Consider the following 25,553-nt stretch of genomic DNA (forward strand, 5'->3'; position numbering starts at 1 on the left):
GTTACACAGCAAGATAACTAAGGCAGAACATTCCCTAGAAAAAATGATTTACCAAAGATGATTCAAAGAGGCTTGGAAAACTTAAACAGATCTATGACTATTAAAGAAATCAAACCCTACTTAAAACCCTGTCTATAAAAATGCCCAAAAGGACATTATTGGGACATATGAAAAAATTGGAAATAGACTATAAGCTTTATATCAATGTTAAATTTATTGACCTTGATAACTGCACACAAGGTGGTTACATAAGTGGTTATAGAAGTACATCCTTAGGAAATGTACACTGCAGTATTAAGTGTTCAAGGAGTATAATGTATACAACCTACACTGAAGTGTTTAGAAAATAGATAAATAGACGGATGGACAGACAGATAGGATGATATGGCAAATGTTAACATTGGTGGCTCTGGTATCTGGGGAGGGAGGGATACACAGGAATTCTCTGTATGGGTTTTGTATTATTTTTGCAACTTTCCTGTAAGTTTAAAATTATTTCAAAACAAAAAAAAATTTAACCTACTTATGAGAAAGCCAGGACCAAACAAAATGAATATTTAAGAAACATATAATTCCAAACTTTGTATAAGAAGAAGCAATACTACCCAACTCACATTTTGAGAAGAGTATAATGCAGACACCAAACCCGGCTGAGAGCAGTATTAAAGAAAGAACATTATTAGCCAAACTTACTTCTAAACAAAACATTAACAAACCAAATACAGTAGTATCATAAAAAATAATATGTCATGGGCAAGATAGGATATTTCCAGAAAAGAAATGAAGTCTGCTTTGTAATTCACCAAATTAACAGATGAAAGGAGAAAGTCACATGATCAGCTCAATACATGCAGAGAAAGTCCTAATAAAATGCAACAACCTTTGGTAAAACATCCTTGGAAACAAGAGAACTCTCTTATCCTGAAAGGGGGTCTCTGCAAACATGAATAAATAAGTAAGCATGATTTTTCTTTGTATTTCCTCATTTCAGAGAGACAACATGGTCTGCTCGGCAACATTAAGACGACTCAGCCCCTCCCAGCTTCACCACTTTGCCCCTTATGACCACTTCCCTTCCAGCGTTTCTGCATCATATACAAGAAAACTGGAAGCTACATTGTATCCTCTCTCCTGTGTTCTATATATGTTGCTCCAAACCCTTCCCTTCCTGGAACCCCCTGGAGAACCCTCTGCAGGAGGAGGTGGGGCTGTCCCTCCGTGGTTGTCTCCCAGGGGAGCTGCCCTGCGCCCAGCGGACAGCCCTCAGCACCGAAACAAATAACCCTGCACGAGTCGCCTCACGCGTGTAGAGGTCCACCTGTGGCACGAGTCCCCGGAAGGGTGAGTGCAGGCCAAAGCATGGACGCCCCCGTCACCGCGAAGGAGCTGGCCCTCGGCCCCCACCACCCCAGCCTCCCACCACCAAGGGCACGGTCCCAAGTCGGTCCCATGCTGGCTCATTCGCTTCAGGGAATGAGGTCCCTTCCCCTCGGTCAGCAGCACTGTCCGCTCCCTCTGCATTCCCAAGCACACTGGCACCTGACCATTTGGGGGGGCCCCCTGGCTTCCCAGCTTTACCCCAGAGGCCGTGGGCTCCCCCACACCCCTGCCCTTTGTCGCTGCTGATCAATCACATTTGCCATCCCACTCGCCCTCCTCCCCACCCTTCTTCTGCTCCCAGCCCCATGGGCCCCAGGCTCGTGGTCACTGCTGGCCGGCACGTCCACCGAATGACCCGTCCACTCGAGCGTGCGCGGAGATCGCCCTTCAGCTGGCCCAGGAGGGGCTCGTGGAAACAGGTATCCCTGGGATCCCGGTGGGAGGAGAGCGGGGCTGGGTATGAAGTCCGGGCCCCGTTTTCTCTCCCGGAGACCGTCCCGGTCGCGTGCCCGCATGGAGGACTTCCAACTGCAGCCTCGCAGTTCCCAGGGTGGGCTCTCCGCTGCCCCTCCGGGTGCCCCCCACCTGCCGTCAGCTCCTCTCCTCCACGGGAACCCCGAGTCTCCACACGCTCCTCCGCCTGCCTTCTGGGTCGGGGATTTCCCCTTTAACGCTTCTGAAAGAACTTTTTATTTAAGTATAATACAAAGAAAAGTACACACACCTCAAGTGTGCATCATAAACTTTCACAAAACCAACACACCCGTGTAACCGGCACCTCAGTCAAGGAATAAAATGTCCCCAGAAGCCCCAGAGCCCCCATCCCAATACTCGCCATCCCAACTCCGGATTAAAGACGTAAGTGTGAAAAGCAACTTTAAAACTGCTACAGGAGAATGCAGGAGAAGGCGTCTGTGGGAAGGACTCCGTAAACAAAACTCAAAAGGTGCTAAAGGAAAGGAGGATACGTTCTCCATTAAATGAAGAATTTCTGTTCATCAAATTAAAATAAAGTGAAAAGACACCTGGGAAAAGAGATCTGATATACACATTACAACAGAAGATTAGTATCCCAAACATATAAGAAAATGCATAGTATAGAAAATACATACAGGGAATCTATAAGAAAAAGACATAACCCAATAGAAAGCAGGCAAAGGGCCTGAGCAGGATTGCTGATGCATAACCAGTATCGGTGAGGGGATGTCTGACTCCACCCACCGGGGACCCCCGAGTCAAGACCACAGACAACACTGTATCTGCTCCATCTGCAAACCTTCCTGTCTGAACAGCGCGTGGACCAACCCTACGCACTGCTGCTGGCCGTGAGCCCAGGACAAGCGTCTGGGAAACCTCCCCGTCTCATCGCACACATTTTCACATTTGGAACCACAAGTGGAGCCACCCCAACCACGCGGGCACGCTTGCACACATCCACCAAGACACATGAACACGGATTGTACACCCGGAAAGACCCAGATCAGCTGTGCCTTCTTTGCAAACATTATTTTCTGCCGACTTTATCTTTGTGTTGACTTTACCAGGGCCTCCCATGGCAGTAAGCCCCTCACTGAAAGACACACAGGTTCCTTCTTTCCAGACGGATGCTTCTTCTGGAACTATCTTCTCCTTGCCCTCTAAAGGTCATTTCCTTGCCCTCTAAAGGTCATTTCCTAGTTCCAAGCAGGGCTTGAGATGGATGAACAGCTTTTCGTTTATGTCTGCACATGATTCTTGGGGGTTTTTTGTTAGTCATTCTTTGCTCTTCTTACATGCATTTTGGAAGTGCCCATTTTGTTACTTTATTTCAAGAAATAAGTCAATATTTTAGATGAGGTTGTAAAAATGGTGGCTCACAGGCTGAATCCAAGCAGCAACATATTTTAATCCATACAGTTTTTAAAAATTAAGTAAGAAATTACTTATAAAAATCCAAACTTCTGGCTTCTCTTGAAATACTAAAAACCTAACAATTCTGGCCCCACATCTGGCCTGGCCCCCCTTGGCCGGAACTCAGTGGCCAGAGTCGGGGCTGTGCCCGCTAGGAGAGGTGACCGTGCGTCCCTCCCGTCTGCCAGTGCCCGCCCCGCCCGGCTCACCTCTCACGTCCATTCAGTTACCTTTCCCCTCTGACCTCTGTGTTTACAAACTTCATGGAGAGCTTCACTCACCAAAAGGAAACTTTTTACCCAATTACTCACTAAAATTTAAAGAAAAGAAGTAAAAAGAATAGAATTCCAGGAAAATATACTTCTAGCTTTGAGCCAGAACTGAACTGGAGGCTGCAGGTGATCCTAGCTCAGGGACCCCCCCACTGGGCCTCAGAGCTGCATTGCAGGCATGGCTCTCCCTCCCTATCCTCCTCCTCCCCTCTCCCCTCACAGGTGCCCACCTGCATCCTAGTCACAGGCTTTCCCTCCCCACCTACTTCTGCCCCCTCTCTTTGTCCTCCTCAGTGTTTCCCCCAATAAATCTCCTGCATCTCACCTTTGGCATCTGCTTCCTGTGTAACCCAAACTTGATGCAATCTTCATTTAACAATTTGACTACTGTCTTATTGTGGCAAAAACTGCTGCAATTACACCATATTTGGAAGGTATACCATTGACGGATTTCTATCATTTGGTCGGTCACCCCAGCCAGCACAGGACAATGGTCTAGGAAACAACCAGTGAGAGCTCAGCACAGCCACCAGCCCAGTCCTTATGACGATCAATAGACAGCCCTGCCCACAAACTGTACACTGAAAAGCTCAGCAGATGACTTTGCACAAACTGAACTTGTTTCTCCCTGATTTGATGTCACACCTGGGGTTTTCTGAGCCTCCAGTCTGTCACGAAAGAGTAACCTTCAAGCGAAAAGTTTTAAAATGAATACTTCCCTGAAGCCAGTCACTTAGTTCCTGCTTCGAAAATGCAGATTTTTGTATTTTGGTTTTCTGGGCATCAAGGAGGTTCAGTAGAAAGGCTTTGGGGTTAATCCAACATTTGTGTGCAATCTAGGATCATCACCTGCCCGCCGAGTAACCCAGGCTTTCCGTCTGTATAATGGGGTAACACACTCTTCAGCCTGGGTTGTTCTGAGAATCAAACAACATAATGAACATATAAAACACCTCACACAGATGTGCTGTCATTACAGCTGTTACAAATAATAAGCAGAGCATCTCTAATGCCGGTTATAAAGCAGGGGACAAATGTCATGCGTTCGTAACTGCATATACTTATCACATTTTCAGGTCTGCAAACAGGACACAATGAGAAGGAAAACAGTCTCCCTCCTTGGAGCTCTGGAGTTTTGCTGCCCCCCCCCGACCCCCGAACCTGGCCCCAGCAGGGGTGACATTCACCGGGAGTGATGCCTCTGGGGAAGGTACTCCCTGCAACAGCTCCTTCTCCTCCTGCCCACTGTGCCACTCGTCACCAGTGTCATTTATTATGTACTTCATTCCCCACCCACTTCCAAGGAGGAACCGAAAGCCCCTTGTTAATAATGCATGCCCTCCCCAAGGTCACCTGGGGACACTTCTCAGGTGGCTGCTGTGCACCTTCCACCACGAGCACCCAGCCCTGTGCGCTGCCTCCAGGCACCAGCATCAGCGTTTAGTCCCAGGTGACACAAGCCTGTCACTTACAGAAGGGCCCTCGGGTTCCTTTCAAGTCATGGATGCTAACATCTAAGATGCACCCCACGTGCGACCCTCCCATCTGCAGCTGGTTAAAGCCCAGCTCCCACAGACTCCAGGGCTGCAAACCCCCAACTCTGCAGTGGGAAACCCTGCCAGCTCCCGTGACCCACTCCGCTTCTCTAGCTCCAAATCTGCACACACGCAGCGTTCTAGGCTCTCACACTTTGCTCAGCAAAGAGAATCCAAACATGGCCTATTCTTCTAAATAACTAAAGCAGAGACTGGCAGAAGCTGAAACACTGGGGCATTTGCCTAACATTCGGCCTTCTGAAATGAGTAACTCAGAATTAATCTTAAAGTTATTACGAAGTGGTTTTAGGAATGATGGATGAAGTCATGGCAATTTCACTTTACAATTTGAAACAACTCATTTTAAAAGCCCCCAAAATTCTTTGCTTAACCAAAAGTAAAATCCCATGAAACGTCTGTTTTTCAAACTTCCGTCCAACCCTACTGTAAGGTGCACTTCTCAATGAGAAGCGGAGGAACTAACGATGGTCTCCCAGTCTGAGAAAAGAAACAAATGTAGCCAATGGGTCCAAATATCAGCCAGCCACACTCGCAACAGTAAAGTATCGGTGCTTTGTGACAGGGCCAGGGCTGCTTTGTGCTGGTGACGGGGCTAGGTGCTTGGTCTTAAATGCTACAGCGAGGGGCAGTGGCATTTCACCAACACTGCAAGCGTTCGCGTCTCCCGTTCCCAGTAGTAAGTGAGGGGAACACGAATGGAAGGCACATAATTCCGGGGTAAAATGTAATTGGACAAGTTCACCAGAGTCCCCCACCCCCACCCAATAAAATAAAAAGTGAACTTGGCTCTTCTCAAACACAACTTCTGTTTTTTGTTCTCCCTGTTTATATAGATTTTGACATTTGCCTTATTTCTGAGCAGAAATAAGATTTAGAGACTTCTGGCATGTCCCTAAAGGTGGGAGCCCATGGATTTTAGTTTAAATTTGGGCCTTGGGCAGGCAACCAACCCTCTCCATTTTCTCAGACCACATTTTCACAAGGTTGCGTGAGATCAGAGAAAACATAGACAACGGGTAAACGTGTTCATGAGTGTCAGCAGCAAAAGGGATAAAACAGATGACTTTGGTGGACACTTTTTTCCTAACTTCCAAAACAAAGCAATGACGTCCCCTCTGCCTGTCCAGCTGCAGCACACAGACGCTTGCTGGGGAGCAGGGAGGCTCCCTGGGGGGTTTCCAAACCAGGAGCTGCACTGAGCATGGCTGAGCCAGCCAGGCCGTCCTCCGCCACTGGCCCCCGCTGCACAGGGCAGCAGCCTCCCTCGGGCCTGCTCTAGAGTCTGCACTGCCCAGCAATTCCAGGCCCCTCCTGCATCCGAAACACTGCCTTTACCCCTCTCTGGCCTGCTCTTCGGGCCACTGCCAAGAGGAAGAGGCCGTCACTGAGGGCTTGTCCGAGATCTCCGCACACAGGCCCAGGCTGAGGCACCTCCAGCTGCCAGGCCAGAAGGATGCCAGGACCCGGAACTCCATCCAGTGGTTTCTTTTTTAAACAACGTAACCAAAAAGATTCCTAAGAATGAAGGAGAAAGTACACAGAAGTGGACTGTAACAGACTAACCCTGAAACTCTGTGGGGCCCCAAGGGGCAGAGTCACGATTATCTAGCAAAGGCAGGGAGGGAAGGCAGCCCAGAAGGGATCAGGAAACAGACACTTAGAGTCTGACTGAGACCTTTTGAAGCATTTAAACGGAGCACGCCCTTGATTTGATTAGCAATCCCTAAACGAGTTTCGTAAGCCTGGTGAACTGTAATTGTACACACCTAGGGGGCTCTCTGGGTTGGGGTGAAATCAGAGGGGACCCCTCCCCCATCCCACCAGCTGCCTGGCCCAGGAGGGACAAGTAAGTGTCCCAGCTCTCCGGGATGACATTCATTTCCAGTATGTGCGGCCACTCTCATCCCAGGCACCCCTCGGCCCAGCAGGCCCACAGCCCTCCTTCCCTCTCAGAGGGTCACAGCAATTCCCTGGAAAGGACCTGGCTGTGCAACGTTCTCCCAGGCAAGACTTAACATCAAGCGTTTTAAAAAGAGGAAAAGGTCCCCATTTTGCACTTCTCTCAAAGTTAAAAAAAAAAAAAAAAAAAAAAAAAGAAAGAAAGAAAAAAAGGAAAAAGAAAATCTGCACAATTTGTCCATGTGGCTTCAAGTGCTAATAACCCTCCTTCCTGCGGGCCTGGGGTTCCGCGGGTGCAGGTGCAAATCCCTCCGACTGCTGACCTGCCCGTCCCCTGGCTGAACGGGGACACTCGCAGCCGGCCTGGGTGCCCCGACACCCGACACCCGTCCTGCTCCCCGCGGGCCCCGCAGCGGCCCCCCCACCCCCGCGAGCTGAGGCAGCAAAAAGTGAAAGTAACGCGGCGACCTGCGCCCCCAGGGGTCCGAGCCAAGCCCCGCGGCAGGCGCGGAGGGCAGGGGAGGGGAGCCCCCGCCCCGGGAACCCCCGTCGCCCCCTCCCTCAGCCGGGGGCCTGGGCCTGCGGGCGGGCCGGGCGGGGCCGGCGCCCCGAGGTGGGGTGGACCCGGGCCCCGCGGACCCTACCCCCACCCCGACACCCCCCCTTTCTCTCCCAGGCCCCGCGCCGGGCGGAGCGCAGCCGGCACTGCGGCGGGGCCTGGGGCGGCCCGACCTCGGGCGGCGAGCCCGGAAAGGGGAGTGGGTGCGGGGGGCCCGACCTCGGGCGGCGGGGAGGGGAGGGAAGCGGAGAGGAGGAGAGGGGAGGGCAGGGGGCGGCCGACCCGGGCCGGGGTTGAGTGGGGGGCTCCGCTCACCTGCAGCCGCCGCCACCTGCTCCGTCGGCGCCGCCCGGGCCGCCCCGGGGTCCCCGCGCTCCGGCCGCCTGGGCGCGGCCCCCCGGCTGGGGCTCAGCGAGTGCGGCGCCCGCCGCCCCCGGCCCCATCGCGCCGCCTGGCCCCCGCCTCCGCCCGGCCGCGCCGCCGCCACTTCCTGTGCGCGGCGATCCCACAGTTCCGCCGGCGCGGGGCGCGGGGCGCGGGGCGCGGGGCGCTGGGGCCGGGGCGCGCGGGGCCGGGGCGCGCGGGGCAGGGGCGGGGGGCGCGGGAGGACGCCCGGCGGGGTCAGAGGGCAGCGGGGCGCGGCGGGGATCCGGGCAGGGTGGCGGATGCGGGGCCGAGGGCGGGGGGCGCGGGGCCGGGGCGCGCGGGGGTCGGGGCGGGGGGCGCGGGGCCGGGGCGCGCGGGGTCGGGGCCGGGGCGGGGGGCGCGGGAGGACGCCCGGCGGGGTCAGAGGGCAGCGGGGCGCGGCGGCGATCCGGGCAGGGTCGCGGATGCGGGGCCGAGGGCGGGGGGCACCGGGCGGGGCTCTGCCGGGACCCCCCAAACTCCCGGGTACCCCCGGCCTGAGCGCCCCCCGAGTCCGCCCAGGGCTGGGGTCGCGCCCGGCGTCGGGGGCGGGCTCGCGGGGTCCCGCGGGGCGCAGGGCCGCGGTTCAGGACTTCTTCCGCGGCCGGGGCTGGCGCGGGGTCCGGCGGCCTGACCCGGGGAGGCGCCCCCGGACTCGGGGTCACCGGAAGCCGCCCCGCGGGGCACCTGGGGGGGCTCGCCCTGGAGATCAGCGCCTCCCCCCCCCGGCCTCCAGTGGGGCCGCAGAACGCGGGGCGCCCGCTCCCACCTGGCGACGTCCCCGCGCCGAGCTCAGGCTGCAGCGTCCCGCGCTGGCACAGGTTTCAGCTGAAAGCGAGTTAAAATACCAGGTGGTGTTACCCGCTGCTGTGCCGTAGTTTAAGCCTCTTCGAATTATTTCAGAAAATACCTAGATAGAAAAAAAAAAGTACTTACAATTGTCCTACTCCTAATTCTCTCACCCTTGAAAGAAAATGCTTTGCAATGTTTATGGAAATTCAATCTTTGTAAAGTCTTGGGGCCTGCAGCTGCACTTCCTGCTCTGTGCCCCACCAGCCTGCAGATGTGGGAGCCGGGAGGAGCTGCCTTAGGTTGCCGGGGATGACAAAGAAAACTGAAAGCTACTGGTAGAGACACGGTTAAAGAAATGCCCAAACAGTCATCTTATACTTTAAATTTAAAACAATTTCTAAAAATTTTAACGTGGTGATTCTGTATAAGCTGATGTGACAGAATCTCCCAGATTTTTTAAGGTAAAAATAAAAAAGAGGAGAAGCAGAGCAGTGTGTATTCAGTGATCCCTTTTCTGTATCAAAAACAAACAAACAAACAATATATGCTTGTTAAATTGTACTTTGAAAGTTATCATCTTTTTGCATATGTCATATTTCACAATAAGAAAATAAACTATGGAGCTGTAACCCATAACATTCTTTGAAATTTGCTAACTACTTGTTTAATTGCCCTTGGAAAGTTATCACTTCTATGTAAATATGTTATATTCCACAATAAGGAAAAAAAGTAGCAAAAGCTTAACTGGGTTCTCAATGGGTTACTTTTCTATTTTATAAATAAAAAGAAAATAGTCCTTAAAAAAAAAACAAACAATATATGCATATAGACATCCTGGAAATTTCTGGAAGGATAAACAAGAGCCCACGAAAAGACATTGGCTGGGTGGGGTAAGGAAACTCACTTTTTATTGTATGCTCTTTGGTGATATTTAAATTTATATATGCACATGTTTTATAACTAATTTTTAAACATTAATTAAAATGCCCATCATCATTTAGACATCCAGGGCCCCCTTATAAGTTACACTGGGCTTCTAAACAAGCACAAAATACTGTATTTGTCTCAACTGTAAATCTAACTTAATCTATCTCCATTTAGAATCTGTGATCATTCAGACCTGAGCTGCACAGACATTCACTTCTGGAAAACTTCTGCTGAGCTAGGAACGCAGTGGCCGGAGGCTTCAGGGACTTGGGATCCAGCCAACCATCCCTGACGTCTGTCGTCGCCGGCGTTTATTGAGAGCTGCAGACACACATGGGTCATTTCACTTGCTGCGGAAGCAAGCCCTGAGTGGAGTGGGGCTGTCCTACCGTCCACCTTAGGAAACTGAGGCACGGCCCAGCCCCACCCCTTCCCCACTGGCCCTGGGCCCCCAGTGCCACGGAGCTTTGGATGGGGCCCCAGTAATGAGGTTGCTTGCTTAGGACCTCATTTGCTAACTACTTGTTTAATTGCACTTGGAAAGTTATCACTTCTATGTAAATAGGTTATATTCCACAATAAGAAAAAAAAGTAGCAAAAGCTTAACTGGGTTCTTAATGTTTTCGTTTTTTTTTTTTTCAGGAAACACATTACTTCAAACGTGGGCATATGTAGAGTCCAAAATCATAAAAGGGATTTTTTTTTAATGGTGAAGAGTTTGGAAACTCCAGGATGTACTAAGATCCCGTCTCTCAATTCAATGCTTCCCAGAGAAACTTAGATCTCAGGCCTCTTGAATTAAACATAGGAAAAGAAACCAAAAAAAGGGAAATTCTTACCAAGAGTACTGTCTTCCACGGATTTGTTGATAGGGAAAGTCAGCCAGGAACGAGAAGAAGAAAGGGACAGTGTTTGAGTCCCTGCTCTGCGCTGGGCCCCTGAGAGAGGGGCTCCATTATTGTTCTAATTCTTGGGACAAACTTACTGGCACCCCGTTTCACAGATGAGTATATGGAGCCTGAGAGGTGGCCCCAGGAGGGTCTTTCCAGGGCTTAGAACTCTACCCACTGAGGGCAGCCGTGGGCTCAAGAGCAGGTGGGCCGCGTGGCTGTCGGCGGGCAGAGGGGGCGGCCACCGTGACCCCCAAAAGCTTCCCAGAGAGGCTGGACGTCTGCAGGCCGAGGTCAGTGCCACCTCGGTAGGGGCAGTATCCATTTGGGCCTGTTTCCTTCACTGTGAAGCGAGGCTCCCACCCCTGACCCCAGGAGTTTACCCCCAGAAAGACGAGTGGCAACTCAACAAAGCCAGAGAGGATAATTTTGATAGAGATGTATTAACTCAGCGTATTACCACTAATCTCAAACTGATTGATGTTGTATGTTTGTGATGAATGTGTAATAGGAAACAATGAAAACTTTTTTTTGTTTTCGTTTTTTTTTTTTTCAGGAAACACATGACTTCAAACATGGGCATATGTAGAGTCCAAAATCATAAAAGGGATTTTTTTTTAATGGTGAAGAGTTTGGAAACTCCAGGATGTACTAAGATCCCGTCTCTCAATTCGATGCTTCGGAAACTGAGTTCAGGATGGTGGGGTGCGTGGGGCACATGTGCTGTCACCGGTGCTTGGTGGAAGCCAGGAAGGTGGCTGACCCGGGGCGGGCCTGGGACAAGGAGCCGGGTGCACCTGCACAGACGCAGGGCTGAGCCCGGGGATGGGGTCCCCCAGCTGCCGCCCCGGGACGGGCCCTGCAAACATCCAGCAGGAGGGAAGCTGCGTGTACGGGGGCCAGCGCCCTACGCTCGAACCCGGCCCCACCTCATGCCCTTGGCGAGAGGCGGGGTGTGTTAATCAGGCCAGGTGCCCACTCTGCAAAGTGGGGTCCAGGTCACCGCATGTGTGCCGTTTGGGGACCACATCCTCGGGCCACCCTCGGCCCCGGCGTGGCTCAGGCCGTCATCGGCCTCCTCTTGGTGAGGCTCTCGGGAGAATCGAGGGGGCGAGAGGGCGAGAGGGCGGCACCAAAGGTCCTACCAAGAGGCAGGGACAGGAAGACCAGACGAGGCCGAGGCCACAGCCCCCCAGGCAGCCCCAGCCGGGTCTGAGCGTGGCCCCTGCTGCCCCCAGTGGACGAATGCCTCCGGGGGCCGAGGTCACAGCTGCATCCCGGCCTGAGGCATGCCTCGGCCCCCCTGCCCCACCCACCCCCTCAAGCTTTGGCAGGCACTGCACAGCCCCAGACCCCTTGCACCCAAACACCATTTGGTGTCCACTGCTGGGAGCCCTGCCTCACTTGGAAGCCCTTCTAGAAAGACCTGAACCCCCCTCCCCACTTTGAAGAGCCGGAGTGAGACTTTTCAGCAGAGATTCAAGGGTCTGCGCCCCGACTGCCCGGCAATGGCCCAGCCTGCAAATGGAAGCTCCCCCCACCCCGGCCCCTTCAGGCCGGCCCCAGAGCCCAAGCGCAGGTGGAGCCGCCAGGGTGACGCCCTCGGACCCCCAAGGCTCCTTCTCAAGGCACCGCAGGATGTGGGCTAGGGTGGGGGGCGGGCGGGCTAGGGTTAGGGTTAGGGTTGGGGGGCTCTCCTTGCCCACCTCCTCCACAGCCCCGCCCACCTCACACTCTCAAGACAAAACAGTTACGTGCCTTTTTTTGGGCACCGAATTTTTTTCTAAGTTGCTCTCTGGGATTCAAAAGAAAGTACATGCTGTTTCTAAAAATGTACCTGTTCGGATTTGGCGTTTTATGTAAGAGAACTCTAACCCATTGCACGGCCTCATTGCATCATCCAATTCCTGAGAAATAGGAAAAGGAGTTACTATTGTTAGTGGGTTCAGGAAATGCTTCCAGAAAGAAACAAACTCCTCAGGCTGGCACAAAAGGGCGATGTGCCGCCACGGCTCCTCTGGAAGGATGTTAAATGTTTTAGGCAGGGAGATTTAAGCACAGGTTTAAAGTCATGTCGTGATTTTTCTGGGAATAAAATATTCTAAAAAATCAAAATACAGAGAATAACAGGAGAGCGGCTGCCAATGGGAAGTACAGGGACCTCCCACGCCCGCAGGGCCCCCGGGAAGGGACCGTCCCGTCTTCACCCCGGATGTGCAAAGCCAGCTCAGGGCCTCCTCTTGGGGACACCGAGGGGGAGTGTGAGGCCCTTTCGTTTGGTTTCAGTTCTCATCTGGCTGACTTCCTGATGCCGCATCATCACCCTAAACCAGTCATGTTACCACCCTAAACTGGTCGCATTATCACCCTAAACTGGTCATGTTATCACCCCAAACTGGTCACATCATCACCCCAAACCGGTCGTGTCATCACCCTAAACTGGTCACATTATCAACCCATAGTGGTCGCGTTATCACCATAAACCAGTCACTTTTTATCACCCTAAACTGGTTGCGTTATCACCCTAATCCGGTCATGTTATCACCCCAAACCGGTCTAGTCACTTTATCACCCTTAAACTGGTCACGTTATTACCCCAAACTGGTCGCGTTACCACCCTACACTGGTCAACTAATCACCCTAAACTGGTTGCATTATCACCCCAAACCGGTTGCGTTATCACCCCAAACCGGTCACATTATTACCCTAAACTGGTCATGGAGTCACCCTAAACTGGTCACATATCACCCTAAACTAGTCGCGGAATCACCCTAAACTGGTCAAGTTATCACCCTAAACTAGTTGCATTATCACCCTAAACTGGTTGCATTTGGTCGTGTTGTCACCCCTAACTGGTCACATTATCACCCCAAACTGGTCGCGTTATCACCCCAAACTGGTCACGTTATCACCCTGAACTGGTCACATTATCACCCCAAACTGGTCGCAGAATCAACCTAAACTGGTCAAGTTATCACCCTAAACTAGTTGCATTATCACCCTAAACTGGTCGCATTTGGTCGCGTTATCACCCCTAACTGGTTGCGTTATCACCCTGAACTGGTCACGTTATCACCCTGAACTGGTCACGTTATCACCCCAAACTGGTCACATTATCACCCTAAACTAGTTGCATTATCACCTTAAACTGGTCGCGTTTGGTCGCACTATCACCCTAAAACGGTCACTCTGAACATCAGCGCCCCCCCCCGACTCTGGCACCAGGACGGAGGGTAGAGTGTGCACGAGGACAGAGCACAGCACAGCGCAGCGTGGGGGTCTCTTTTCCTCACTCGAGCTGAGCCCCCCTTGTTCCCCGTGTCTGTGGGTGCAGTGAGGCACAGAAGTGGCCGTGGGCGGTGGTCAGCTTTGGCCTGGCCGGCCGGGTGTCCCTGCTCTGCCTTCTCGCAAGGCCCCCCACCCCCCGATCCTCCAAGGCTCCCCCTCCACGCCTCGCCGTCCCCGAGCTCCGGCCGCCTTCTGAACTGGCCTGTCAGTGGTTTTCTTTTCGTTGTCTCTACCCTGCGGCCCCGGGGGAGTCCTAGGAGGGGGGTCCTTGAGGTCGGCGCCCTGCGGTTCTGGGCCTCTGCCCTAGTCCCATCCCCAAGCAGTGCTTGGCTTCCAGGAGTTTCCACCGTCTTCTGGGCATCGTCTGCATGATCAAATTTTTACAGCTTAAAGACTCACAGCTAAAGGTCCGTGTGGTGACGGCCGGAGGCTGGGATCCCAGGAAGCGCGTTTTCTTGGTTCTGTTTCTGTGTATTCCCTCATTTTTTGCGATAAACCTGTATTACTTAGGTCCCGATGGGAGTCATTGTAAGGTGATAGCTGTCTTAGTCACCCGGAGGTGCTCCGGGAGGACAGAGGGAATCCCAGCTGCCTGCCTGGAGGTGCTAATTATCTCCTTGCTAGGGGCTCACTTCCCCTGCCCTCAGCAGCAGGGACCCCTGGCTCCTGCCACCTCCTGAGACGCGTCTCCTGAAGGGAATTCGCACCTGGCAGGAGACAGCAGACAAGGACATAAATAACTACAACTCGAGTCGGAAGAGCACTCCTCAGGCCCGGTCCACAGGATCAGCTGCAGTCAGGGTACAGCGGAGAATCCCAGCCAGCCAGCCAACGAAGGACCCAGGGTCAGGGCCAGGAGTCTGATAGTGACAGTGACAAAGGCCAACACTTCCAGGCACTGGTCCAAGTGCTTTTCATTGACTCCCCACAATAGCACAACGAGGTAGGGACTATTAGTATCCCCTTTTCCGGGAGATGAACCTGAGCACAGAAAGGCTAAGTAACTTGCCTGAGATCACACAGCAAGGAGCATCAAAACCAGGTGGGTTTGGCAAGAGAGCTTGTTTCCTCAGCCACCTGGCTCTCTACTTGTGGATAATTTGACTGAAAGTTAGGGGGTGTTCTAGTTTGCTAATGCTGCCGGAATGCAAAACACCAGAGATGGATTGGCTTTTAGAAAAGGGGGGTTATTTGGTTACACAGTTACAGTCTTAAGGCCATAAAGTGTCCAAGGTAAATCATCAACAAATGGGTACCTTCCCTGGAGGATGGCCAATGGCATCTGGAAAACCTCTGTTAGCTGGGAAGTCACGTGGCTGGTGTCTGCTCCAAGTTCTGGTTTCAAAATGGCTTTCTCCCAGAACGTTCCTCTCTAGGCTGCAGCTCCTCAAAAATGTCACTGTTAGTTGCTCTTGGGGCGTTTTTCCTCTCTTAGTTCCTCTGGAGCAAAAGTCTGCTTTCAAAGGCTATCTCCAAAATGTCTCTGTAAGCTGCAGTTTCTCCCTCAGTTCCTGTGTTTTCTTCAAAGTGTCCCTCTTGGCTGTAGCAAGCTTGTTCCTTCTGTCTGAGCTTATATAGTGTCCCCGTAAACTAATCAAGGCCCAGGCTGAATGGGTGGGACCACACCTCCATGGAAATTATCCAACCAAAGGTCTTGTCCGCAGTTGATTGAATCACATCTGTGGAGACACGGAAGGTTCCCTGGCTCGATAGGTTATACAGGGGGGCCGCCTCCGAAGCATTGTGTGTCTGAAGGCGGGCACCAGGCTGGGAGAAGGCCAAAGTTTGTGTGCCTGAAGGCAGGCAATTTAGATAAGAATAAAGTCCCCAGGCTCCTTCCGGGGCTCCGGGCTCCTGCTCATGTCTCCCTTCCGGCCCCAAAGAGATTGTCCCTTGAGATCAAAGACATGCAATCACGACCTTATGGCATTAGAAAAAATACACCCTCCCTGAAAAACCTGAAAACAGTCACTTGGAGACTATCTTGTGTGCTGTAAAAACCTGTAGGAATGAGTAGAGTAAAGTTTCTTTTGCATGAACACAGAGACAGAGTCAGCCCCCTTCTTTCACAATTGGTGCCCATGTGAGGAGATCCAGTCCTGACCATGACGTTTGGAAGCTGCGCAGTAAGTGCAAGCGAGTTGTCTCGCGGTGGGTCAGTAGTTTCAGCCACTCAGTGATATGGGTCAGTCTCTCAGTGTTCCCAGCGCCGGTCTGTTTTAATTTTACAACAGCTGCTGCAGGCTAGTGGAGCTTCTGTTTCAGAAGACAATTTGTACTCTTTATTGCATGATGTTCAACATAACCCTTGGTTTCCTGAGGAAGGCACATTAGACTTAGATGTGTGGGAGCACATTGGACAAAATTTAAAGTGCCACTTTGAGCAAGGACAGAAAGTTTCCTCTAAAACATTTACTACATGGGCTCTTGTTCGCACTGCCCTAGCCCCTCTTCATATTGCCGAGACTGAGGCTTCGGAAACTAACGTACCTAAGAGAGAGACCACCGCTCTCTTCGATGAATGTCTTCTGCCTCCCAAGCCCTCGGCCCCCACACCACCAGCCGATAAAGGCAGCGGGGAGATGGCTATATCCTCGCTCCCTCCCCCTCCTCCTTTATCGCCACCACCGCCTTCCCTGCCTAGAGGTGCAGCACCAATTTTGCAACGCTGTCTTCGCAAGGCGGCATTGGCCGGGAATCTTGTTTGCCCCATTATGCTTAACCAGATGCCCAGAAATTTTTCCTAGAGCACCAGGACTGGGAAGTCCGGGTGGAAGGGCCCACCACAACAAACACCAAACGCATCTGAGTCAAGGTAGCTTTGCAATTCAGACTTTCCCTGTGCTGGGCAAGTGTGTTGTTTTTTGTTTACTGTGTCTGCTTTGCTTTCTTTTGTTTCAATTAGTCTACTGTGTAGTAAAGTTAATTAAGTTTATCCAAGGGTCATGCACACAAACTCAGTGGGTTTGAGCCCCACTAACCATAACCCCAGATTTGTAGTTCTCCTTTTAAATTTTGTGCAGTTTGTACAGTTTGCATTTGTGTGAAAAACCAGTGTCATAAAATAATAACTCTACTAAGGAATCTGAGAATGAGAACTTTAACTTCCTCTCTCTATAAAGAATGTTTTGTTTTAAATATTTAGCGTCATTCTAACAAGTTTGATTTTGGTGGTAATAGCATGTTGTATAGAAGGTATAAAGAATGTTTTTCTAATTAAGGGGAAAAAGAAAATAGCTTTATCCCAAATGACTGATTGTTTAGGAATGTAAGATAAAGCCTAGATGGATAAGAATATGGGATGAAGCCTAAATGGATACAGAAATTTGTAAAAGGTTTGTAGAGTGGAAAATTTATTTCTGTAGTCAAGGTTGAAAGATAGGTACAGAAAGCTGTAAAAAGTTTGTAAAAACAATTATTTCTGTGGTCAAAGTTAAAAAATGGTAAAAACTAATAATAACACTGCTTAACAATAGAACCTCACAACTTAAAAAAAAAAAAAGGTGGTTTTATAAAACCAAATAGCATTAAATATTTTAACCACCACCCAAAGCAGTAATTAATATTCATGTTGTGGGTATGTGCCTAATAATTCACAAAATATAAAACATTCCTCACCCTACTGCAAATTCCTCACATTACTGTCTCTTACTGTTTTTATTATGAAAAAAGTTTCCTTAAATTATTAAGGTGTTATTTCTTAATAAAAGGTTGTAAAAGTATTTTTCTGACTAATCACTGTAGGATGCAGAAAGTCTCTTTTATCAAAATAACTTTTTGCACTCAACATATGTTAAATTTATCATGTCCTTGGTTGTTTAAAAATATTGTCTTCTCACTTTTAAAAGAGCTAAGCCTTTTCCTTAACTTAAACTAAATAAAAAAAATATATATGCTGTTTCAAACCAGATAACTTTTAACATTTTGCTTTCTCAAGGTCAAACCCTAAAAAATATCTTTTTGTTCCCAACAGTTAAAAAAAATTTGTTCTTTCACCTTAGAAAAAATAAATAAATAAACTTCTAAAAATGATTAAATTCATGTAATATGTTATAAATTGCAAAAAAAAGTTTAAACAATGTTATAAAAATTAAAAACTTCTAACCTTTTGGTTACCAATGTGCATAACATCGAACAACAATGTAATACTACTAATTATAATTTCAGTTATTTTTAAAAGGTTATCTGTCACAAAACAGCCCAATGGAACCCTGGAGCCCACCGTCCTGTTTCCCAAAGGACCAATGATGCTGCGCTGTTAACCACTGTGCAAAGAAAATACCTCCCAAAGCTAACTCCAGTGCGGATGGACCAGCCTAAGAAGACGTGGCGCCCATTCCCGGAACCCCCATGATATCCCTGTGAATGAGCTTTATGTCATTACACCAAGTTGTGATCATAATAAAAAGGGGGGAGATGTGGAGACACGGAAGTTTCCCTGGCTTGATAGGTTATACACGGAGGCCGCCACCTAAGAATTGTGTGCCCGAAGGCGGGCACCAGGCTGGGAGAAGGCCAAAGCTTTGTGTGCCTGGAGGCAGGTGATTTAGATAAGAATAAAGTCACTGGGCTCCTTCCGTGCTCCTGTCTCTTGCTCATGTCTCCCGTCCGGCCCCGAAGAGATTGTCCCTTAAGATCAAAGACATGCAATCACGACCTTATGGCTTTAGAAAAAAATGCACCCTCCCTGAAAGACCTGAAAACAGTCACTTGGAGACTGCCTTGTATGCTATAAAAACCTGTAGGAATGAATAGAATAAAGTTTCTTTTGCATGAACACAGAGATGGAGTCAGCTCCCTTCTTTCACACACGTCTGCTTGGAAACACCCAAAGGATCCCCAAATCTAATCAACACTAGTATGTCCACCCACACAAGACTGCATCAAAGATAATGGCGTTTTGGGGGACATAATACATCAACTGGCACAGGGGGGCAGGCCCTGGGTCAAAAACTTCCCCACAGTTGGAGCTGGCCAGGAAGGGAACATGGCATCTCCCAGTGCCAACTAAGCAAGTCAGCGAGCGTTCAGGCAGAGAGCTGCTGCCTGGGAGGGGAGAGGGGCAGACACCCCCAGCCCACAGGAGGTGGGACGGGAGGACCTGGAGGGTGGTTTGTTGCACAGCTCCAGGTGACTGACACACTAGCTATGTACAGGGCCCAGCACACTCCCCTTCCAAAATTGATGGGGAAGATGTAATATTACCTTATGTTTCCAAGAAGAAAAAAAATCCTTGTTACTTTACAGCTGGGATGAACAGATAGATTTCAAACTGTCATAAGAGTTTGCGCTAAATTAACATTGACAAAAAAGAAATGAAGCCACTGGTGCTTACCTAGCTTCACTCCCCTGGGGGCTCCCAGAGCCATGGCTCTGAGAACTGTCATTTTATGGAATATAAACACATACGAGCCTGATCCAGTGTGGCTTAGGTTTCCAGAACTTGCTAAACTAAACAACTCCTTTTTGGTTTTGCACTAGAGAGGATAAAATCAGGGTTCGGGGCCACAACCAGGATTTCTATCAGCATGCAACAAGGTTGGCCCCGACCCCTCCAGACCACCCTGGCTCACCCCCTCCTGCCCACGTCGGCTTTGACAGAATTCCCACGACCGAGGCTGCGCTCCGTACAAGGCCTGGAGCCGGGACACGTGGGGATCGGAGCCTTCCTGCCTGTCTCCCGGCTAGGAACTGGGGGTGGAGAGACGAAGCCGAACGTGGTGTCTGCCCACCCCACCCCACCCCAGGAGAGCCAAGTCCAGTCTGGGACAAACGAGACAGAAAAGAGCTGCAAAGTGCAGTTGAAGAGTAAGGCGAGATGAGAGCCGCCCGGGGCCGGGGTAACAGATGACAGGAATTCATTCCATCACAGAAGAGGTGTTGCAGGCTGTGCTCCCTCAAAGCCTCCGAGCGGGGTGTGCTCCCTGCCTCTCCCAGCCTCTGGTGGTCCCGGGCGCCCCGGGCCTGAGGCAGCACCCCCCGCGCCACCTGCCCTCACGCGCCCGTCTCCTGCCTCTCTCTCTGAGCTCCGTCCACCTCACTCCGACTAGGGCAGTTGTCCTTGGATTTAGGGAGCATCCTTCCAAGGTGACCTCATCTCAAGCCCTTTAACTCAATCCCGTCTGCAAAGCCTCTTTCCCCGAATAAGGCACATTCACAGGTTCCAGGGCATGTGTCTTTCTCGGGGCCACCGTGCAACCCCTATAGCAGGGAATGATGGAGAGGAAACTGCGGGGCCCGGGGCGGTCCAGGAAAGAGCTGGACATGACGGGGCCTGGGAGGTGGCTGAGAACTCGCAGGCAGCAGCAGATGCCACCAGAAAGGGCAGCAGGCTCGGGGCACTCGCTGGGGGACAGTTGGGGGCCAAGTCGCCCCAGCCCAGGGAGGTCTGGCCTCTGCACCCCCTCCCCCCCCAACATGTGCTGCCCTAGCAGAGGGCCCAAGGGCGTCCACCAGCCAGAGCCCCCGGCACCGTCCGGCGGCCTCCACCACCCCCGGCGATCATCTCGGCAGAAGCAACAGCAGCTACTCATCAAGTGCTCGCTCTGTCCCACAGCCTGTGCCCAGCTCCCCGCCTGTGCGTCTCTGATCTACACAGGCTGTGGAGATGGCCAGGCCAGGCCCATTTTACAGATGGAAAAGCGAGACTCACAGGGGCTAGTTGGTATGTTTTCCTGCCCACACCACTAAGATGCAGATTCGAAGCTTCATTTTGTTAACGCTGTTTGACGGAGAGTGTTTGGGACTGAAACCCATAACCTACCTTTTTTCTCAAATCCATTTGTTATAACTTTACTGAGGCATAGTTTACTCATCATATGATTCACCAATGTCACGTGTATGGGTCAACGGATTTTAATTCATTTACCAAGTTTTGCAGCCATCACCCTAAGCCGGTTTTAGGGCCTTGCCATCGTCATTTGTCACAGGGTCCCTTGTGCCCTGCTCTCCCTGCTCCCACCTCACCCAGCAACCACCAGTCTACTTCTGTCGCTGTAGATTTGCCTTTTCTGGACATTTCATATAAATCGTGGCCTCTCCTTTGCATTTGAAGTCTCAGAACCAGCTGCCTGTCGGGGTGCCCTGCCTCACCCCCCTTTTCTTATTTTTTTGGGGGTGTCATTGCCTCTGCCTGGTGGGGAGTGCGTGGAGCAGAAGGGAAGGGCAGGGGAAGGAGGCGAATCGAGCCAATGGCTGCCCTGGGTCCCCGCAGCCTGCTTTCTGCACAGCCCCTGCTGGTTTCTCTCAGGCTGTAAGCGCAGAGGTCAGTTCTGCGGCCTGTGACCCCAGCAAACTTTCTCTCCAAGGCAGGGATTTAGAGAAGGTTGACGTCCACGCTTAGACCACAAGGGACAAGATGGCAGCACCTCGCAACAGGGTGGGCAGGGCGTCTCCTGGGCACTTCCCGCGGCCGAGCCGGCTCCCACGGGGCTCCCTGGCACCGCAGCCAGACCCCAGCTTAAAACCCAAACCCTCCACGGAGACGGACAGTTGCCTTGAGTGATTCCATCTCCTTGAACTTTATCTAAAGGTAAGTTCTCACTGGACTGATACTTCCCCCAAGATACACCCAATTCGTCTTCATTTTCCCTGAGAACCGCGGAGGACGCGGGCAGGTGAGCGTGTGGACAGCTCGACGGTGGCCAGAACAACTCAGCTTGAAACGTCAGTGTTAGTCCTCATGTCTCCGTGGGACGTGCCGGCCCCTCCGTCAGAAGGCCCCTGCCCCCCCGCACCACCTGCTTCTTCAGTCAGCAATTCCGCACCTGCCCTGCACTGCTGCCGGTTCACCTTCCGGGGTAAAGGTCTGCTTGGACCCCTCCGTGCTCAAGAACCTGCAGTAGCTCCCCGCTGCCCACAAGGTTAGGTAAACCCTGGTGGTCAGTGTCCTCCAGCGTCCGTCTGCTCGCTGCGCCCATGTTCCTGGGGAACCAAAGCCGAGGGGGCTCGAGGGCAGATGCCTCACGTGGAGTCTGGATCCCAGGGCAGCCGGGGCAGGAAGGAGGTGACGCGGGGTAGCACCCGCCCTGACCACTCACAGGGGGAGCCATCCACCGGGTCCAGGGGCCATGGCTGGACAGGAGATGCCGAGACCCTGAACCCTGAGTCATGGGGGGCTGGAGGAGAGGGCCCCGGTCACCTGACTTGGCACCCAAAATTCACACCCGAAGGGGGTGCCAACTCCCCCGCCCACCCTGTTACCTCCTCCAGCCTCGGACCCCTCACCTTGTGCCGGGGATTTTAGCAGAACGGGGAGAAGGCACGCGGGTGACCACCCCAGCTCACAGAGCAGCCCCGGGTAGGGAGATGCAGCACCGAGGGCATCTCAGGAGGACCAGGCCACGTGCCCCGGCCCCGATCGGACCAAAAGGCAGCTCCTTCAGATGCCGTCCACGCCGTCTCCTCTGAGAAAGGCTCACGACCCTGTACCTGGGCATCTCGGTTGTCAGGTGAACTCAAGCTCACGTCTCTACTACTGCCCCCCTGGATGACAAGGCCCCGGGGCAGGGCCGATGGGGCAGTGGCTCGTTGCCCCTTCCTGGCAGCACATCGGGCCCCGGGTGAAACCCTGGACCTGCACTAGGACAGTCGTGTCAAGTGGCTTAGTCTGTCTTCATCCCCTGAACTCCCCGACGGGCCCGGAAGTATCGATGACACCGACTCCCGCTCAGTCTGGGTTCACCGGAACAGCAGGCCTCTGGCTCGGCATCCGGACGGTGGGCTCTGCTTCTTCTTGGAGCGGCGGGGACTTGGCTGTGAGGACACCTGTGTGCTCCCCGGAGCAGACCCTTCCTCAAGGCAGCAGGCCCTCTGGCGTCACGGGAGCTGCCCTGTGCATGGCCAGCTTGTGAGCACCTGACAGAAGTTTCCATGGACTTGAGAGAGGTGCTATGGGACCGTCGGACTTGCAGTCGGTAAAGAGAAGGGAACCAAGGCTCGCCGGGGACGGAGGGGACGTCAGCAGATGCCCCGGCCGTCAGCTCACCAGGGTCGGCCCCACCTGCCGCTCCCCCTCCCCAAGGTCGCGGCCTTCCCGACAGCCTGTGCCAGTGCCAGAGGTGTAGAGGCCGGCCGTTCCCGCTGGCCTGGTGTTCTGCGGTCAGTGTCGTGCAGTTGTGCCCACTGACTGGCCACCCCTGCCCGCTGCTGCCTCCTCCCCTTACCTGCAGGCCTCCTCCTGCTGCACTGGCTGCCCTCTGCCCTCTGCCCTCTCCTCCCTCCTGGTGCCCACAAGGTCACAGTGGGCTTCACCAGTGAAATATTCTCCCAAGGTCTTCTGCCACCTGCGTCCACCTCCTTGGGCCAGTCTCCTGGGTTGGAATCCTGGTCCTGCAACTTCCGAGCTGTGTGTCCTTAGGCAGGTTTCCTAACCTCTCTGAGCCTTGGGTGCCTCCTCAAAGAGGGATGAGACTAACACCCCCCCCCCATAGGGTGGTTGCAAGGATCAGAAGTGATGGTGCCTGGCAGGGCACAAGCCGTGCCCACAGGTGGTGAGGGTGCAATGCAATGAGCTGTGCCGGCAACCCCGCCGTGGGGTTGGTGACCGTTTCCAGCTGCCCTTCTGTGCTCCGCCGGCACTGAAGGTCAGGGTAATTTTATGGTTTACATTTCGTGCTGTCACGTTGACCTGTTCACCTCAATGAAGCAGTGGAGGGCTGTCCCTGACACCCCCCATACGCCCTACATCGGCTGCACAGCCCTCTCGCTCTGCTGCCCTCTTGCTCCGCTTGCACCCTGGGAGAGGCTCAGCCGCGTGCGTCACCCTGGGTCTGTTACGGATTGAAGTGTGTCCCCCAAAAGATGTGTTCACTTCCTCACCCGGTCCTGTGGATACACCCCTACCCAGAAGTAGGTCACTGAAGACAGGGACTAGTTAAGACGAAGCCTGGGAGGGGGCAGGTCCTCAATCTAACACGCTGGGGTCTGAATGAGCAGAGGGGATTCAGACACAGATGAACACACAGACAGACAGACAGAGATGATGGCCCGGCAACAGAGGCAAAGACAGAGAGAAGTTCCACCAGCTGAGGCCCCCCAAGATGGTGAGGAAGTCCCGGCCGGCGCCTGCTTCTGGATCTGGCCTCTGAGACTGAGAGATGGCAGCTGTCTGGTGTTTGAAGTCACCGGTTCGTGGCACTTTTCCTGGCAGCCTCAGGAACCAGGACAGTGTGTGTCTCAGGAAGGGATGTGTCCAGGGTGCAGTCTCCCTGGGGGCGGCACCTGAGGGATGATGCCCTGGTCTCTCCCCACCGGCCCTGGTCCGCCCGGAAGGCCGTGTCCTCCCTCAGGCCCTTTCCAGGGGCCACACCAGGGACTGACACGGAGATGCAGACACCTGAGCCCGAGGGGCAGAAGGGGTGGAGGCCCCCAGCGAGGACAGAGGTGCAGCCGCGCACCGGGAAAGAGCTTTCCCTCCTCCCTGGGCTCCATGGGCACCAGCACCAGCTTCAGAGCATGGCCGGGGTCCCACCAGAGGCCACCAGAGGCCAGATGGGGGTTGGAAGGCTCAGCAGCGGCTCTCTTGGAAAGTGGGGTTGCGTTTACACGGTGGGCTTCGGGGCTGGGTGGCAGCATCCAGTCCCTTGGCCTCTGTTCTGATGACCCGTGTGGGCAGCACAAGCAGACGTTTATGGCGGTGCTTCTTGAGGGCCTCCCCATTCCCAGGAAAGCTTGGGGGTGCGAACGGACAGGGCAGGCGGAAAGCGGCCTTCCGCGAGACGAGTTATGAGGACGCACGGACGGCACGGCCAGGTGCAGACTGCGCTCCCGGCAACTACGCCCGAACCCCAGGGCTCTGGCCGAGGGACGCCTTCTGTCCTACGTGTCCTTGACAAGGATCCAGAGCAATGCTCGATGCCAGGGAGGGGCAGATGGGGCAGCTTGTCAGAACACCCCGGCCCCCCAATAAACACACTAATGCCCCCCCGACTCCCCACCGGGCCCCTCACCAGGTGAAACCACCCACAGGGAGCCAGTTCTCAGCCCGGAGCTTCACCCCCGTCCACGTCTGCCCCTCATGGCTCTGACTCAGCCCCAGGGCCCCCCGTTTCCCCGTCGTCCCCCAGCAGACACTGGACAGGTCAGCAGAGACATTGCCCAGGACTCCTACCCTGGCCTCGGGGGACGTGCAGCTCTGCCTGGGCTCTGCTTCTGGGGAGGGGACCCCCGTCCCGGGGACCACAGCCAGGCCCTGGGGCTCGACTGTCGATTTAAAAGTAAGTGCTGCAAAAAGAGAAATATTCTATGTTACCACCAATGTGAACACTGTGAAAAATGTAAAATAAATGGTTTTTATCGTATAATATAGCGGACTTAACGATAGACAGCAAATAGTGAAGGGGGAACAATAATCTAATACAGAAAAGCCATAGAGGGTTGTGCTGGTTTGAATGCATTTTGTCCCCCAAACGCCACTATCTTTGATGTAGTCTTGTGAGACAGACTTTTGGTGCTGGTTAGATTTGCTTGGAATGTGCCCCACCCAGCTGTGGGTGGTGACTTTGGTGGGATACGCCCATGGAGGTGTGACCCCACCCATTCAGGGTGGGCCTTGATCAGTGAAGCCATATAAAACATGCTGACTCAAAGAGACTGGACGGAGAGTGCAGCTGTGAGTGACATTTTGAAGAGGAGCAAGCTTGCTAGAGAGGAACGTCCTGGGAGAAAGCCATTTGGAAACCAGAACTTTGGAGCA

The 25,553-nt window shown here is 52.9% G+C and overlaps 2 protein-coding genes across 4 annotated transcripts in view; one reads left to right on the plus strand and one right to left on the minus strand.

Annotated features, from left to right (window-relative positions):
• Positions 1-8,942, minus strand: part of AGPAT3 (1-acylglycerol-3-phosphate O-acyltransferase 3) — a 126,064-nt gene extending 117,122 nt beyond the window's left edge. Inside the window, exons 1-2 of one of the 3 annotated variants that reach the window (XM_037830784.1) lie at positions 8,898-8,942; positions 8,731-8,789 (exon numbers count right to left, since the gene is read on the minus strand). The gene's annotated coding sequence lies outside the window, so the exon portion shown is untranslated. Of the gene's footprint in view, positions 1-7,871; positions 7,980-8,730; positions 8,790-8,897 lie in introns of those variants that run through there. The other 2 variants (XM_037830775.1, XM_037830801.1) reach the window with 2 other exon arrangements.
• On the plus strand, positions 8,355-10,286 carry LOC119529939 (small nuclear ribonucleoprotein-associated protein B'-like). Its single transcript, XM_037830833.1, has 2 exons — positions 8,355-8,812; positions 9,855-10,286. Exons 1-2 carry the CDS (start codon positions 8,387-8,389, stop codon positions 9,861-9,863), a joined length of 435 nt encoding a protein of 144 aa, XP_037686761.1. The 5' UTR covers positions 8,355-8,386; the 3' UTR covers positions 9,864-10,286.
• Positions 10,287-25,553: the final 15,267 nt, after the last annotated feature.

Source organism: Choloepus didactylus, chromosome 1 (genome assembly GCF_015220235.1).
Source record: "Choloepus didactylus isolate mChoDid1 chromosome 1, mChoDid1.pri, whole genome shotgun sequence".
NCBI lineage: Eukaryota > Metazoa > Chordata > Mammalia > Pilosa > Megalonychidae > Choloepus > Choloepus didactylus.